Source organism: Melanerpes formicivorus, unplaced genomic scaffold (assembly GCF_026170545.1).
Source record: "Melanerpes formicivorus ecotype bairdi unplaced genomic scaffold, bMelFor1.0.p_v2 SCAF_12, whole genome shotgun sequence".
Taxonomy (NCBI): domain Eukaryota; kingdom Metazoa; phylum Chordata; class Aves; order Piciformes; family Picidae; genus Melanerpes; species Melanerpes formicivorus.
This window is the reverse complement of record NW_027142364.1, coordinates 9126446-9139828: the sequence shown is the minus strand read 5'-3', so window position 1 is coordinate 9139828 and position 13383 is coordinate 9126446. Positions and strand designations below refer to the sequence as shown.

Here is a 13383-nt window from a genome sequence, read left to right as displayed (position 1 = left end):
TTTTCTCTCTCTGTGTAGCACTTTCAGACCATGCTAAAGACTAAGTTGAATGTCCTAACTCTTCGGAAAGAGCCTCTCCCGACAGTGATCTTCCACGAGCCTGAAGCTATTGAGCTGTGCACCACAACGCCGCACTTGAAGACCCGGACTCACACTGGATGCAAGGTACTTGGGAGTATAAATATAAGAAAGGAGACTACTGAGGAGGTGTCTTGTGTGTGTATGAGGTGGGGGTTGCTGTCCCAGGCAACCAGCACCAGAGCAAGAAGACACAGTCTCAAGCTGTGCTAGGGGAGCTTTAGGCTGGATGTTAGGAAGAAGTTCTTCACAGAAGGAGTGATTGGCCATTGGAATGGGCTGCCCAGGGAGGTGGTGGAGTCACCATCACTGGTGTTTAAGAAGAGGCTGGATGAGGCACTTGGTGCCAAGGTTTAGTTGATTAAATGGTGTTGGGTGATAGGTTGGATTTGATGATCTCAAAGGTCTTTTCCAATCTGGTTAATTCTGTTCTATTCTATGACTCTAAAAAGCCCAAAGTAACCAACAAGGATATTGTTGTCCTTGAAAATCCCAGTAACTGCTATGATTACTATAAATTTTCTTAATAAAGTAAATAATAGCAAAAAAGGGTGTTTCTGACCAGAAATTTTGAACTTGAGGGGGGAAAAAGAGATTTGGGTACCGTACAATGCAAATTGTGGAGGATTTCTAACAGCTTACAGTGAAGATGGCTGGTTGGAAGCACTGCTGTTGGGGGCTAGTGCTGAGATAGGAGGTGAAGAGCACTTGTGCGTTTGCATTTATCAGTCTGTACTACCAGAATAGAATAGAATAGAATAAACCAGGTTGGAAGAGATCATTGTGTCCAGCCTATCATCCAACACCATCTAATCAACTAAACCATGGCACCAAGCACCCTATCAGGTCTCCTCCTAAACACCTCCAGTGATGGCGACTCCACCACCTCTCCGGGCAGCCCATTCCAATGGGCAATCACTCTCTCTGTGAAGTACATAGCTACTGAAATAGGGCTGCAGTGTAAATCTGAAGTTAGGGTGTTTTGGTTATCCTTGGTTTTGTTGGGGTTTTTGTATGTTTTTCTTTAAAGAGACAAAAAAATCCTACAAAACCAAGCACACAGGAAGGAGATTTAGACCTCAATTTGGTTGAGCAACAAGATGAATTTGCCTGGTTACATCCAAGCACAGCTTCTGCAAAAGCTTTTTTTCTTTAAAGTTTAATGACTTAAGAGCTTTGAGTGTGTTCTTCTGTGAAACCCATATAAAACAGCAAACAAATCTGCTTGGTTTGCATCTTCTGCTGGAGCATTTTTTCTTGGTTGCAGAGCCACAGGCAGCCTTGCAGACTGAGCTGGGTACCGCTTTGGCCTATGCTGCCAATGGGGGCTTTGCAGCCAAGTCTCCTTCACCCAGCCCAACAGGCAGTTTTTTGGGGAATATCCACCCATGCTTGAGGGTCTTGGTGACAATGCAATGCACTAGACTTTAGCCTCCACTGCTCTGTAAAGTGTGTGTTGTTGAAGAGACATTGCCTGATGCTACATGTTCTGGATAAGGTCCAAAGTGCAATTAAATGTCTTAACTGCCTTCTGGGCCAGGGTCTATACACACACACGTGTGTGGATGCTCTTGCTTCCTGGAGGATCTGATGTGAGACACATGAGGTTGGAAGAAATTGCTTCCTAGTGTGTTCCCCAGCTTCTCTTGGCATACTGTGTGTGGACTGCGTGGGCTTTGGGCATGCTGTGAAGGGCTTTACTGGGACACCTCCAGACCTGGCAATTCTTCAGCAACGTTTCTTATTGGGCAGTGTAATTTTTTGTTTGACTTTTGACTGTCAAAATAGCCAAGAAACAAGAGAGCTGCTGGGTGCTGAAGCAGTGCTGCCCTGTGCTGATGCAGAAGACTGCAGGGCAAGTGACCCCAATAAGCTTTGTATTGGTAGGTTGTAGTATCTGCTTTTCCACAGTGATGTCCTTTTTCTTTATGTTGATATCTCATTATTTTTTGAGAATGTTAGCTATCATGAAAATGGTTCACAAAGCGTCTGACTTTCACCCCGGCAAGAGAAAGTTTAGGCATAATGCTTTTTGAAATCAGTTTTTCTTTCTGAATCTGTGATAAATTTAAATGAACCTTTTTACTTAACTTACAGTCCTTCAACTGGAGAAATGCTGAACCCCTCAGTGAGGACAATCTCATTCTATATGTAGACATCACTTTTATGTATTCTTTTCTGTGTGTGCAATGAAACATAGTAATGGTGACTTGGGAACATCTGCCACGATGCTCCCCTTTGGCTGCTGGCACTGTTTCTCCTTCCCTGTTTCCCCTTGTATCTAGTTCATCCCCTGCCAGTGCTGAAATCTTATAGTCATTGTTTTGGGGTGGTGGCCAAGCCTCTCTTCAGGTGACAGAGCAGTTGTAATTTCACAGAATCACAGAGTGCATTGGGTTGGAAGGGATCCTCAAAGGTCCTCTTGACTAACCCCCCTGCAGTCAGCAGGGACATATCCAACTAGATCAGGTTGCTCAGGGCCGCATCAAGCCTGACCTTGAATGTGTCCAGGGATGGAGCCTCCACCACATCTCTGGGCAACCTGTTCCAGTATGTCACCACTCTCACTGTAAAGAACCTCCTCCTAATGTCCAGCCTAAATCTATCCTGTTCCAATTTAAAACCATTGCCCCGTGTCCTGTCAGTACAAGCTCTTCTAAACAGTTCCTCCCCAGCCTTCCTGTAGGTCCCCTTCAGATATTGAATTGCAGCTGTAATTTCCACTACCCTCCTTGGGAAGATTCTACACATACATTGTTCCAGTCATTATCTGAAATGCTCTGATTTTACCCAGTCTCTCCAGTCACAGTCTCCTCCCCCCACCCCCTCTCTTTTTTTTTCTTACTAAATGCATTCTTTTATGGAGCTGGTATCCTCCATCTGTTTATAGGTAATTAGCCTTCCTCTTCTCTTTCCCCTCTGATTATTAGTTTCTTGCTGAGTGACACCATGATAATGTTGCCATAACAAAGCCAGTATTTGATAACAGAGGTTTTCATTCTGTGGGGTCTAATCCATCACTGTTGTTCCAGTTGTAAGGGGAAGATGCTGTGGTGTGGCTGGTACCACTGAGCCTCTCCAGTTCAGGTACCACTGAGCCTCTCCAGGTGTGGGCTTTTCTAGCAGGAGCACACTATCCAGTTTTTACTCTTTCATGAGTCACACTCTTTTGATCCTTAATTTTTTTCCCTCTTGACTGAAACACCTCCAATTTTTCACTGTAATCCCATTAATGAGATAGCATCATTCTGCTGACATTTCATTGTGCAGTTTTAACTTATGCCTTGACTGGCACCATCTTGGTGGGGAAAATTGACACCTGGAATTGCTTTGCTTATGTTTTGTTACACAGTTGCTCTTTTAGCCTTGTCCTTTGATTGCAAGACAGACCTTTCTCATTCATATGGCGCTGGCTGCTGAATCCTGAAGGAATGAAACTTTTCTGCTGGGATACAGTCTCATTGGGTAATTGAATGGGATGGTTTTAAGAGCAACAGAGAAATGCCTTATTTGAACTAGGGGGAACCCTTCCAAAATTGGGAAGTTAAATAATTGAACCAATTCAGAGAGCTTCTCTTTCCTGCCTAATTCTAGATCTGATGCAGCTTTGTTTCCATTGTATTTCCTAAAATACATTTTTTTCACTTGCAGCAGAAGGCTTAAGACTCATTCCTTCTGCTACTGCACGTCCGCACTTGCCTGCTTGGGCTGGCTGTGCTGTCGCCTGCTTCCACCCTTCACGGCTGTGGATGTGATTTCCCCAAACAGGAGAAACAGAGAGCATTTGCATTGATTTGCAGTGCAGAGCTTTAGGCACACATGGTGCAGAGTTTGTGGTGCTGGCTTCTCGGTGAGACGGGTTGACTCGGAGGTTCTTATTACCAAAGGGCACCTTCTTGCCGCTTTTCCCTTCCTTTCCCCACCCTTCCTCTTTGCAAATGGGTAGCGACAGCCCTGTGCCCTGGAGTTGGACTGTTACAGACCCATTCAACACACAGCCTAGAACACAGCAGGATTTCTAGGTGAAATAAAACACTCAGACTCTGGAGCCTACCTGGAGAGTTGTTTGCTTTTGTTTGGGCCATGGTGTATGTTAGGTGAGAAGCAGTTTTTTGGCCCCAGAGTAAACACAACTTCTTGTCTTCCTGCAGCTGAGACTACCAGGGCAGAGCAGCAGGATGCAGCATCTAGGGGGTTGCCATATCTGGCAGCTGCAATTGAGCACCCATGTACATGCTGCCTTCTTCCTGCTAGCAATATGACTTTTGTGAATGCTGGAGAACCAAGTGTTAAGGCCAGTAGGTGCACCAAATAATGAATAAACCCAGCTGGCTTATCATACACTTGTAAATGGCAAGTCTCAGCTGAAGCTAAACCACCTGTTGCTGAGGAAGAATGCAAAACTGTGAGGTTAAGTATTTTTTTATTTCTAGCTGGACCACACTTTGACAAGTTGCTGATTTGCTCTTATGTCAGTAGAATCATAGAATCACAAAATGTTTTGTGTTGGAAGGAACCTCAAAGATCATCTAGTTCCAGCCCCCTGCCATGGGCAGGGACACCTTCCGCTAGACCACAGCTTGTGGCTCAAGGCCCTGTCCAACCTGGCCTTGAACACCTCCAGGGAAGGGGCATCCAGAGCCTCCCTGGGCAACCTGTTCCAGTGTCTCACCACCCTCCCTTGTTCCATCTTAAATGCATTCCCTCTCATCCTATCACTACAAGCTCTTGTAAAACAAGTCCATCCCTGGCCTGCTCGTAGGCCCCATTACTAGTGTGCTGTAGAGCAAGCTTCTCTGTGCAGCCCTGAACCTGATTTAGGTACATCCATATGAAAATGTGCCTTTCCCTATTCAGATTCAATGGGGTTTGATGAGACTGTTACTGTCCTGCATATCAGTCTTCTGTGCTAATTGTATTTCAGCTGGAAGCTCCCCTAATTGTGGCACTAAGTACCACCAGATGAAAACTGAAAATCTGGGGTATCTCCAGAAAAGAAGCTGCTCTCTCCTTAGAAATGTATGCTTTCTCAGTGCCTTTTAACAGTGCCTTTTTGTTTAAATTCTGCATGTTTTATTCTTCCTTCATGTCCCAATCAGCTTGCACTGATTCTAATGTTTCTTGATTTCTGTCCCTTTGAGTTATGGTGGTGGCATGAAGGGAACTGCCTAAGTGACTCTCTTTGCGGCTGCTGCTTTTCCAGACGCTACTGCAGTAATGCACAAAGGTTAAAAATGCCTCTTGTGATTCCTGAAGTGGTGTTGTAGGTTTGACTTTTTTTTCCCTTTCTATTACAAAGTGAAGTCAGTGCTAAACTGCAGAATTGTAGGAATGCTAGGTTGGAAGGGACCCCAAGGATCATCTGGTCCAACCTTTCTAGGTAACAGTCTAGTTAAAATGGGTTGGTCCAGCACGCTGTCAAGCTGAGTCTTAAAACTGACCAGCGTAGGGGAATCCACTACTTCCCTTGATGATTCCAGTGTCTAACAATTCTCACAGTGAAACATTGTCTTCAGTTGGATTCTCACCAGCAGTAACTGGTAACTGTCATCCCTTGGCTTCTCCGTGGGCCTCCTTGTAAAAAGGGAGTCTCCATCCTCCTGGTAGCCACGCTTTAAATTAAATCTCTCCTAAGCCTTTTTCTCAAAGCTGAACAAACTTCAGTGATGAAAAATCAGTAGCTGTTTGTTATCCACCTGAAGTAGGTGGTCTTATTCCTGCTGTCCCCAGCAGTAGAAAAGCTTTCTCATCAGCTGGGGAGGCTGATGAGAAGAGTATTAAACCATGCAAATAATTGCATTCTGCAGAGTATTCTTTTATTAAATGGGAAAATATATACTAATGCCATGGCATTTGTGGGCATGTTTGTTGCTTGCCTGCCTTTTTGGACAGAGTTGGTGAGATGATTGCTTCAGGCTTTGTGGAAGGTCTGATGGTGTATCTTAATTGAAGATTGATGAAAGTCTTGTTTAGCAACACGTATAAATGGCATTAGGGTGATATTGGCATTTTAAAATCAAGTCTTGCACATATTGATAGAGATTTAAAAAGTAGCCAAGAAGGAATTTTAAATAACTGGAACTTGGTCTTTCAGAATAGCTTAATTGCCTCACTCAGAAGGCAAAGAGAAGATGATTCCTGTACTCAAGTTGCTGAAGGGTGATGATTACTGTGGGGCTTGTGTAACAGGAAGGAGCTGTGGCCACATCTGGGCTTCCTTGGCACAGTGTAGTGTAAGCTGTTTAGCACTGGGCTGGACTACTGCAACTCTAGGACACACCTGGATTTGTTACACTTGAGTGAGCCTATTAACTGTGTTTGAGGTGTGTTCTGGGAGAGCTGGGCAGTGCCCTACTGTGCAAAGCCAGGGGCGGGGATGCCTCTCAACTAGACTCAGCTGCTCGAGGCCTCATCAAACCTGCCCTTCAACACCCCGAGGGAGGAGGCATCCACAACCATTCCAGAGTCTCACCACACTTATACTGAAGAACTTCTTCCTAAGATTCAGTTTAGATCTACTCTCCCTCAGCTTAAAACCATTCCCCCTTGTCATGTCCCTAGACACCCTTAGGATCTCTTCAGGTATTGGAAGGCAGCCATAAGGTTTTGCCTGCGTCTTCTCTTCTCTAGGCTGAACAACTCTGCTTCCCTCTAGTCTATCCTCATAGCAGAAGTGTTCCAACCCATGGATCATCTTTGTGACCCTCCTCTGGACTCCCTTCAACAGCTCTGTGCCCTTCTTATGGTGAGGACACCAGAACTGGATGCAGTGTTCTAGGTGGGATCTCACAAGAGCAGTGTAAATGGGACGAATCATCTCTTGACCTGTTTGCCACACTCCTCGATGCAGCGCAGCACATGGCTGCCTTCTTGGCTGCATGAGTGCACTGCCCTGCTCATGGTGAGCTTCTCATCAGTCAATACATACAAATAGCTTTCTTCAGGGCTACTCTCAACCCACTCTGCACCAGGCCTGGATTTATGCCTGGGGTTGGCCTGGTGCGGTGGCTCAGTTGGTAGCACATAAGACTCTTAATGGGAAGGTCGTGAGTTCAAGCCTGCAGCAGGCAGTAGTGTCCTCCCTACTCTAGTTGTGAGGTCTGTGGTAACAGGTTGGACTTGATGATCTTTGAGGTCCCTTCCAACCTTAGGAATACTGAAATACTGAGATGCAGGATCTTGCACTTTGACTTGTTGAACCTCATGCAGTTGTTACTGGCCCCACTTCTCAAGCCTGTCAAGATCTTTCTGGATGCTATCCCTTCCCTCAAGTGAGTTCACTGCACCACACAGCTTGGTGTCATCAGCAAACTTGCTGAGGGTGCACTCAATGCCACTGTTCCTGTGGCTGACAAAAGTGTTAAAGAGCACTGGGCCCAGAACAAACTCCTGGGGAGCTCCATTTGTCTCTGGTCTCCACCTGGACAGGTACTCAGAGGCTTTAATGATGTGTTTTCAGAAGTGTAGTGCATTGACAAAGCTGATGCCCCAACAAGTGTGCTATGTGAAGATGAGCACTACTTTTCATGTAGTGCTACAGACATGAAAAAATAAAATAAGATGTTTAATCCTGAAGTTAGGGAAGAGTAAGCTGCTTGTCAGAAGTCTTACACATGACTGTATTCCAGACTGCTTTAGAGAAGCTAAGTTTTGTTCTAATACTGGAAATAGGGAATTGCGTATCATAGTATCATTCAGGGTTGGAAGGGACCACAAGGATCATCTAGTTCCAACCCCCCTGCCATGGGCAGGGACACCCCACACTAGATCAGCCTGGCCAGAGCCTCATCCAGCCTGGGCTTAAACACCTCCAGGGACAGGGTCTCAACCACCTCCCTGGACAACCCATTCCAGGGCTTCACCACTCTCATGGTGAAGAACCTCCTCCTCACATCTAGCCTGAATCTCCCCACCTCCAGCTTCATTCCATTCCCCCTAGTCCTATCACTGCCTGAGATCCTGAGAAGTCCTTCCCCAGCCTTCCTGTAGGCCTCCTTCAGATACTGGAAGGCCACAATGAGGTCACCTCGGAGCCTTCTCTTCTGCAGACTGAACAGCCCCAACTCCTTCAGTCTGTCCTCAGAGGTGCTCCAGCCCTCTGATCATCCTCGTGGCCCTTCTCTGGACACGTTCCAGCACCTCCACATCCCTCTTGTAATAGGGGCTCCAGAACTGGACGCAGTACTCCAGGTGGGGTCTCACCAGGGCTGAGTAGAGGGGGAGGATCACCTCCCTCGACCTGCTGGCCACACTTCTCCTGATGCAGCCCAGGATCTGATTGGCTTTGCGGGCTGCAAGTGCACATTGAGAGCTCATGTTGAGCTTTTTGTCCACCAGCACCCCCAAGTCTCGTTTCTTCTTCAAAATGTGACTGTAGGGTGGGGTCCTGCCCTGCCTGTGTGAAGTTAATGAGGGCTTTGCTATGGGCTCCATGGTGGGCATGGTGGGATGTCACCATGCAAGACAGTAGCCACCTTCAGGAAGCACACACTGCATGGCATTTGGCGCTGGCTGCTCTCAGCTTTCAGCTGCATAGAGGATCTCTCTTGCATATAATTTCTTTCTTTTTTATGACATGCATGGAAAGCCCATTGATGTCAGTGTGTGTTTATACTTTAAATCAGAGCAGCTAACAGAAATATGAAGGGGAGATGTAAGTGGAGAATGTTGTTAAAGTGTCATAGTACTTCATTTCCTGAAGTCCAGGGGTCTTAGGTGGAGGATATAAATTGTCCAAAGCAATTGAATTAATTGTAAACTGAGGCTGCTTTAAATAGCATCTTCTTCAGTGCTCAGTTTTGCTGTGCTGGACGTATTTTGGCACAATTTTGTTTGCTTACTGTTAAAATGGCATCATAAGGCTAATGTATTCTGAGAGTGGTGGAAGTTATGTCCTGTCAGATACATTGGTGTGGGTTGGTTTTTTTTGTAGCCTTTGTACCCGTGACATTTTTCAAGCCATGGTTCAAGTAAAGGGCATCTTATTATTCAGGAAGCTCTTGCATCCCATCTGAAAATTGTCATGTATTGCAGTCAGCTTCGTGTTTCTGCTGTAACAGCCTTTAGAGGGGAAGGTATATGGCTGTTTTCTGCATTGTGGAGTAACTGTCCTGTGAATATTTCCTGTGAACATTAATTAAGGGAAAATAGCCTTGATAAAAAGACAAGATACCAATATGAAGTAGGGTGGCAACTGTAAGGTCCTAGATAGCTACAGATGTGTGAAGATACTTGGTTTTCACGCTGTATAAAATACTGTGCTTATCACAATTGCTCAGGCAGACCCTTCTGGTCACAGGAGCTAATTGCTTCCATAATAATTAAGGTTCAGATATCTAAGAAATAATAGCTTTTGATGTATAAAAATTAAAACGAGATTGAAATTTATTATGGTGGTTACACTGAGCAGATGCTGCAGTCACTGTCAATTGTTTTGTTCTAGTGTGTCCTTGAGAAACATTTCTATCATGGTGGGGCTGTTTCAGCATAAGGATGGAGCTGTATTGCTGGAGAGGACAGGGAAGTTGGTGCCTCTCCGTGGCCCTTAGGACACACGGGCCCTGCTGTGAGCTGGCTCTTAGCAGGAGGAAGCACCCTTTGTTCCTGGCATGTGAAATTACTCTTGAACAAAATCAAGGAACTTCTGGTTCTGCAGTTGTTGCTGCAGTGGGCATCTCCCTGTTCAGCAGCATAAACAGTGCTGGGAGAGGTGTTGGCAGTTCTGTATAGATTGATTTTTCGCAGCAAAGACAGTGAGCACGTTCTGTGAAGGTATTCTGTGTGGCACTTCCCCTGAAGCCATGGGTATTGTTTCTTTGATTTCCATTAGAATACTGCAAAATTTGCATTTGGCACTGGGTACCTACTGCTCACTCTAGTTTGAGCCAGCATGAGCCTTGTCAGGAATTAGTAATCTCTGTTTACAGCTATGCTATGCCAAAACCATCAGTTTTTATATTGTGGGTGATCTGTAGTGCTGAAAGCTTCCCACAGGAGCAAATGGCACTGGCAAGACAAGGAGGCTGAAGATGGATTATGGATCCATTCTTCTGTGGATGAGGTTAGTCATGTTCATAGATGCACAGCCTGCTGGAATGTAGATTAATGTTGCAAGAAAAAACACCTCACTATATCATCATAGAAAAGAATGTCCTGTGTGTGCCAGCCACTTTTGTTTCTGTTGGTCCCAGGAATAAATCTGCTCTCCCTGTGCTATTTCAATGGAGTCCTGCCCTTGTGGCCAAGGGGACAAATGGTATCCTGGGGTGCATCAAGAAAATCTGTCCAGCAGGTCTAGGGAGGTTCTTCTCCCAGACTGCTCTGCCCTTGTGAGACCACACCTGGAATACTGTGTCCAGTTTTGGGCTCCCCAATTCAAGAGGGACAGAGATCTGCTGGAGAGAGTCCAATGGAGAGCCATGAGGATGATTAGGGGACTCAGCAGCTGTAACTGTGTCAACTTTTTGAGTTCTGTGTGTGGTGATGTTATAGGAAGTAAGCCTGGCTTTAAATAAGCAAGTAAACAGGAAGCAAACAGACCTCAGATCTGGTGTTTCTGTATGTGGCCACAGGGTGCTCACCTCAGCCATCAGGGACAGGGCTGTCCCTGCCCAGCATAGCCTGACATCCACATACAGCCTGACATCCTCCCCCTTTGCAGGGGTCTGCCTCAGGGCCATGGTGGGGCAATGTGCTTCTTGGTGGCTGCTGGCCATGTCCTGTGGGGTGGGGGTGGTTTCCTGTGTGCTCCATGTTCAGGTGTCCACATCTTTCAGGGCCAGGCAGTCCCTCCTGCCATCTAGGCACAGAGGAGGAGGGTGAGGCTGCGTGTGGCCTCATCCCAGGCCTCAAAGATCCAACATACTGGCCTCTGTACTCTGCCCTACATGTTTCCAGATCCTGGCAATGCCTACAGCAAGGGGCCAGGGCCAGTATCAGACAAATCCTGATGCTCCCATGTGTGCTCTGAAATGTCTTGCCACCTTCCAAAGGGGCAGCTGCTTGTGCCTGAGGGCTGTGGTGTGAGCACCTGCAGCATTCTGCAGCCTCTATCATGTTGGTAAGTCAGAAGCAGTAAACCCTTCCTATCCTCCAGAAGAAACACTGGAAAGCCCTCAGGGTGTCTTTGGGTGGAGGGAGGGCCAGAGCAGCCTTGCTTTTCCTTAGGTCCTCTTCTTGGCAATTTCATAAGAGGTCTGTGCGTTGCCATAGGCATGAAACCTGACACTGGTAACTTGTGCCCATTTGAAATACTCTCATCGAGAGTTTAAGCAGTGGGAATTGTATTTCTGTCATTTCAGAAAATAGAAGTTCCGGTCTGGATCCTCTGTTGTGACAGCAGAGGATTCTCTGAAAGTCTGCTGTAAAACCAGAGAAGTTTAGGTAATTTAGCCCCTGGACTTTATAGCATGACCCTTGAACAGTCATGAGGCTCTCTTGCTGTCTCTTTACATTTGTTAGCTTGCCCTCCTTTTGCAGTCCAGTCATCATCTTCTGTTGTTATGGCTGAGTATGGCAGAGCTATGGGTGTGTGCTGGGGATGGGTGAACAGCAGCGAGGGAGGGGCTGGCTGGTGATGGTCAGAAGCCCTGCTTGACATTTCTCCTGCATGGCAAATGGCCAGGGGAGGTGCACCTTTCCATTAAAAACTAAAATTCTACTTTGCAACACATTCCACAAGATTGCTTTTATTCCAGTTAGCTCCTCAGTAAATGGAGAACTTTATTTTGAAGGGAGACTTAGAGCTTGCCGTTATGGAGATTCTTCTGTAATCCTGTCCCCCCCGCCCCGCCTCTTTGAATTAGGTTGCCTGTTTATTCTCTGTTAGCAATGACTTTTATGTCAGTATGAGTGCAGGAGGTTATAGAAGTGCATGATGTTTCTCACATTGTAGCAGTTTTCTGCATACCAGCCCCTTTGCCCTTTTTACTACATGGAAAACTATAAATGTGTCACACAGGACCATTTAAATGAGTACTGTTAAGGTCCCGTTCCACAGCTGCAATTTCTTAAGGGCTATCAGAGCTGTATCTTATGTGCAGCCCTCACAGTCACGCTGAATTGAAATCCTATTAATTACTTTGGAGACATTTTTGTATGATGTGTTTTGAGAAAAAGAGTTTGAGAATCTGTGAAACAGATGAGATGGAAATTCCTCTGGCGTCTGTCAGCAAACATAAACAGGTGGAGCACATCCAAGTTTCTGCAGCTGAGGGAGGGGCTCCAGAAAACGTGGTGGTTTGCAGCACAGAGGGAAAACGGGAATCAAAATAATTAGTTGCATATCTTCATTTGAGGGTGCTGTGTCACATAAGGCCAGGCCAGGAACAGAAGCTTGCTGCTTCCTTTCAAGGGCTGTTGTAACTCGATTGCCAGGTTTTTACAGGAAATGAGCAGGATTCTGCAGACCACCTAAGTAAGATGAAAATGGAGCATGCACACTGTAAACAGGACTGACTTCTCAGTTTGAAGGCTGTTACAGTGTTTGTGCTTCTTGCTGGTGCAGGATTCATCAAGGTACTCACTGAAATGTGTGGCTGCATCAATATCCAAAATACAGCATTCCTGAAAATTGTTTGTATGTTTTAGGGCAAACACCAGGAATTTAGGGAAAACAAAAGCAAAACAAACAAGCAAAATGCTGCTGGTGTGCATCAAAGGAAATGTGTGTGGGAAGCAGCTGATTTGCTGCTTGGGTGAAAGGCCAGCTGGCATCAATAAGCTGACATCAGTTAGCACTTTATGCATATGTACTTTAATAGAAATAATTTTTGCTGAGCAGGTCTCAAAGCCTGTTAGTGTGCATAGAATCATGGAATGGTTTAAGTTGGAAAGGACCTTCAAGATCATCCAGTTCCAACACCCACTCAGCCGCCCCCCACCATAAGCAAGGACATCTTCCGCTAGACCAGGTTGCTCAAGGCCCTGTTCCACCTGGCCTTGAACACCTCCAGGGAGGGGGCATCCACAATCTCCCTGGGCAACCTGTTCCAGTTAAAAAATGTCCCTCCCCAGCTTACCTGTAGACCCCCATTGGCAACTGGAAGGCTGCTCTAAGGTGTCACAGGAGCCTTCTCTTTTCCAGCCTGAATGGCCCCACCTCTCAGAGCCTGTGCCCATAGGGAGGTGCTCCAGCCCTCTGATCATCTTTGTTGCCTCGTCTGGATTCACTCCAACAGTTCAATAACAGTGTTTCCAAATGTGCTGCTTATTTAATCCTCGTAACAGCCTTGTGCACAACTGCACCTTTATACATAACGGGCAGACTGGAAATCTGGAAGGATTAGTGACTAATCTGTGGCTGCA

At 46.0% G+C, this 13383-nt stretch overlaps 1 protein-coding gene across 3 annotated transcripts in view; it reads left to right on the top strand.

The window, feature by feature from the left end:
* The window catches only part of PID1 (phosphotyrosine interaction domain containing 1), an 80640-nt gene that overhangs the window by 30580 nt on the left and 36677 nt on the right, over positions 1-13383 (top strand). For 2 of the 3 annotated variants that reach the window (XM_068145208.1, XM_068145210.1), the window contains one exon: positions 19-165. The exons of the other annotated variant lie outside the window; for it this stretch is intronic. In XM_068145208.1, the coding sequence (XP_068001309.1) occupies positions 19-165 (147 nt within the window). The remainder of the gene's footprint in view (positions 1-18; positions 166-13383) is intronic. 3 annotated transcript variants of the gene reach the window in all.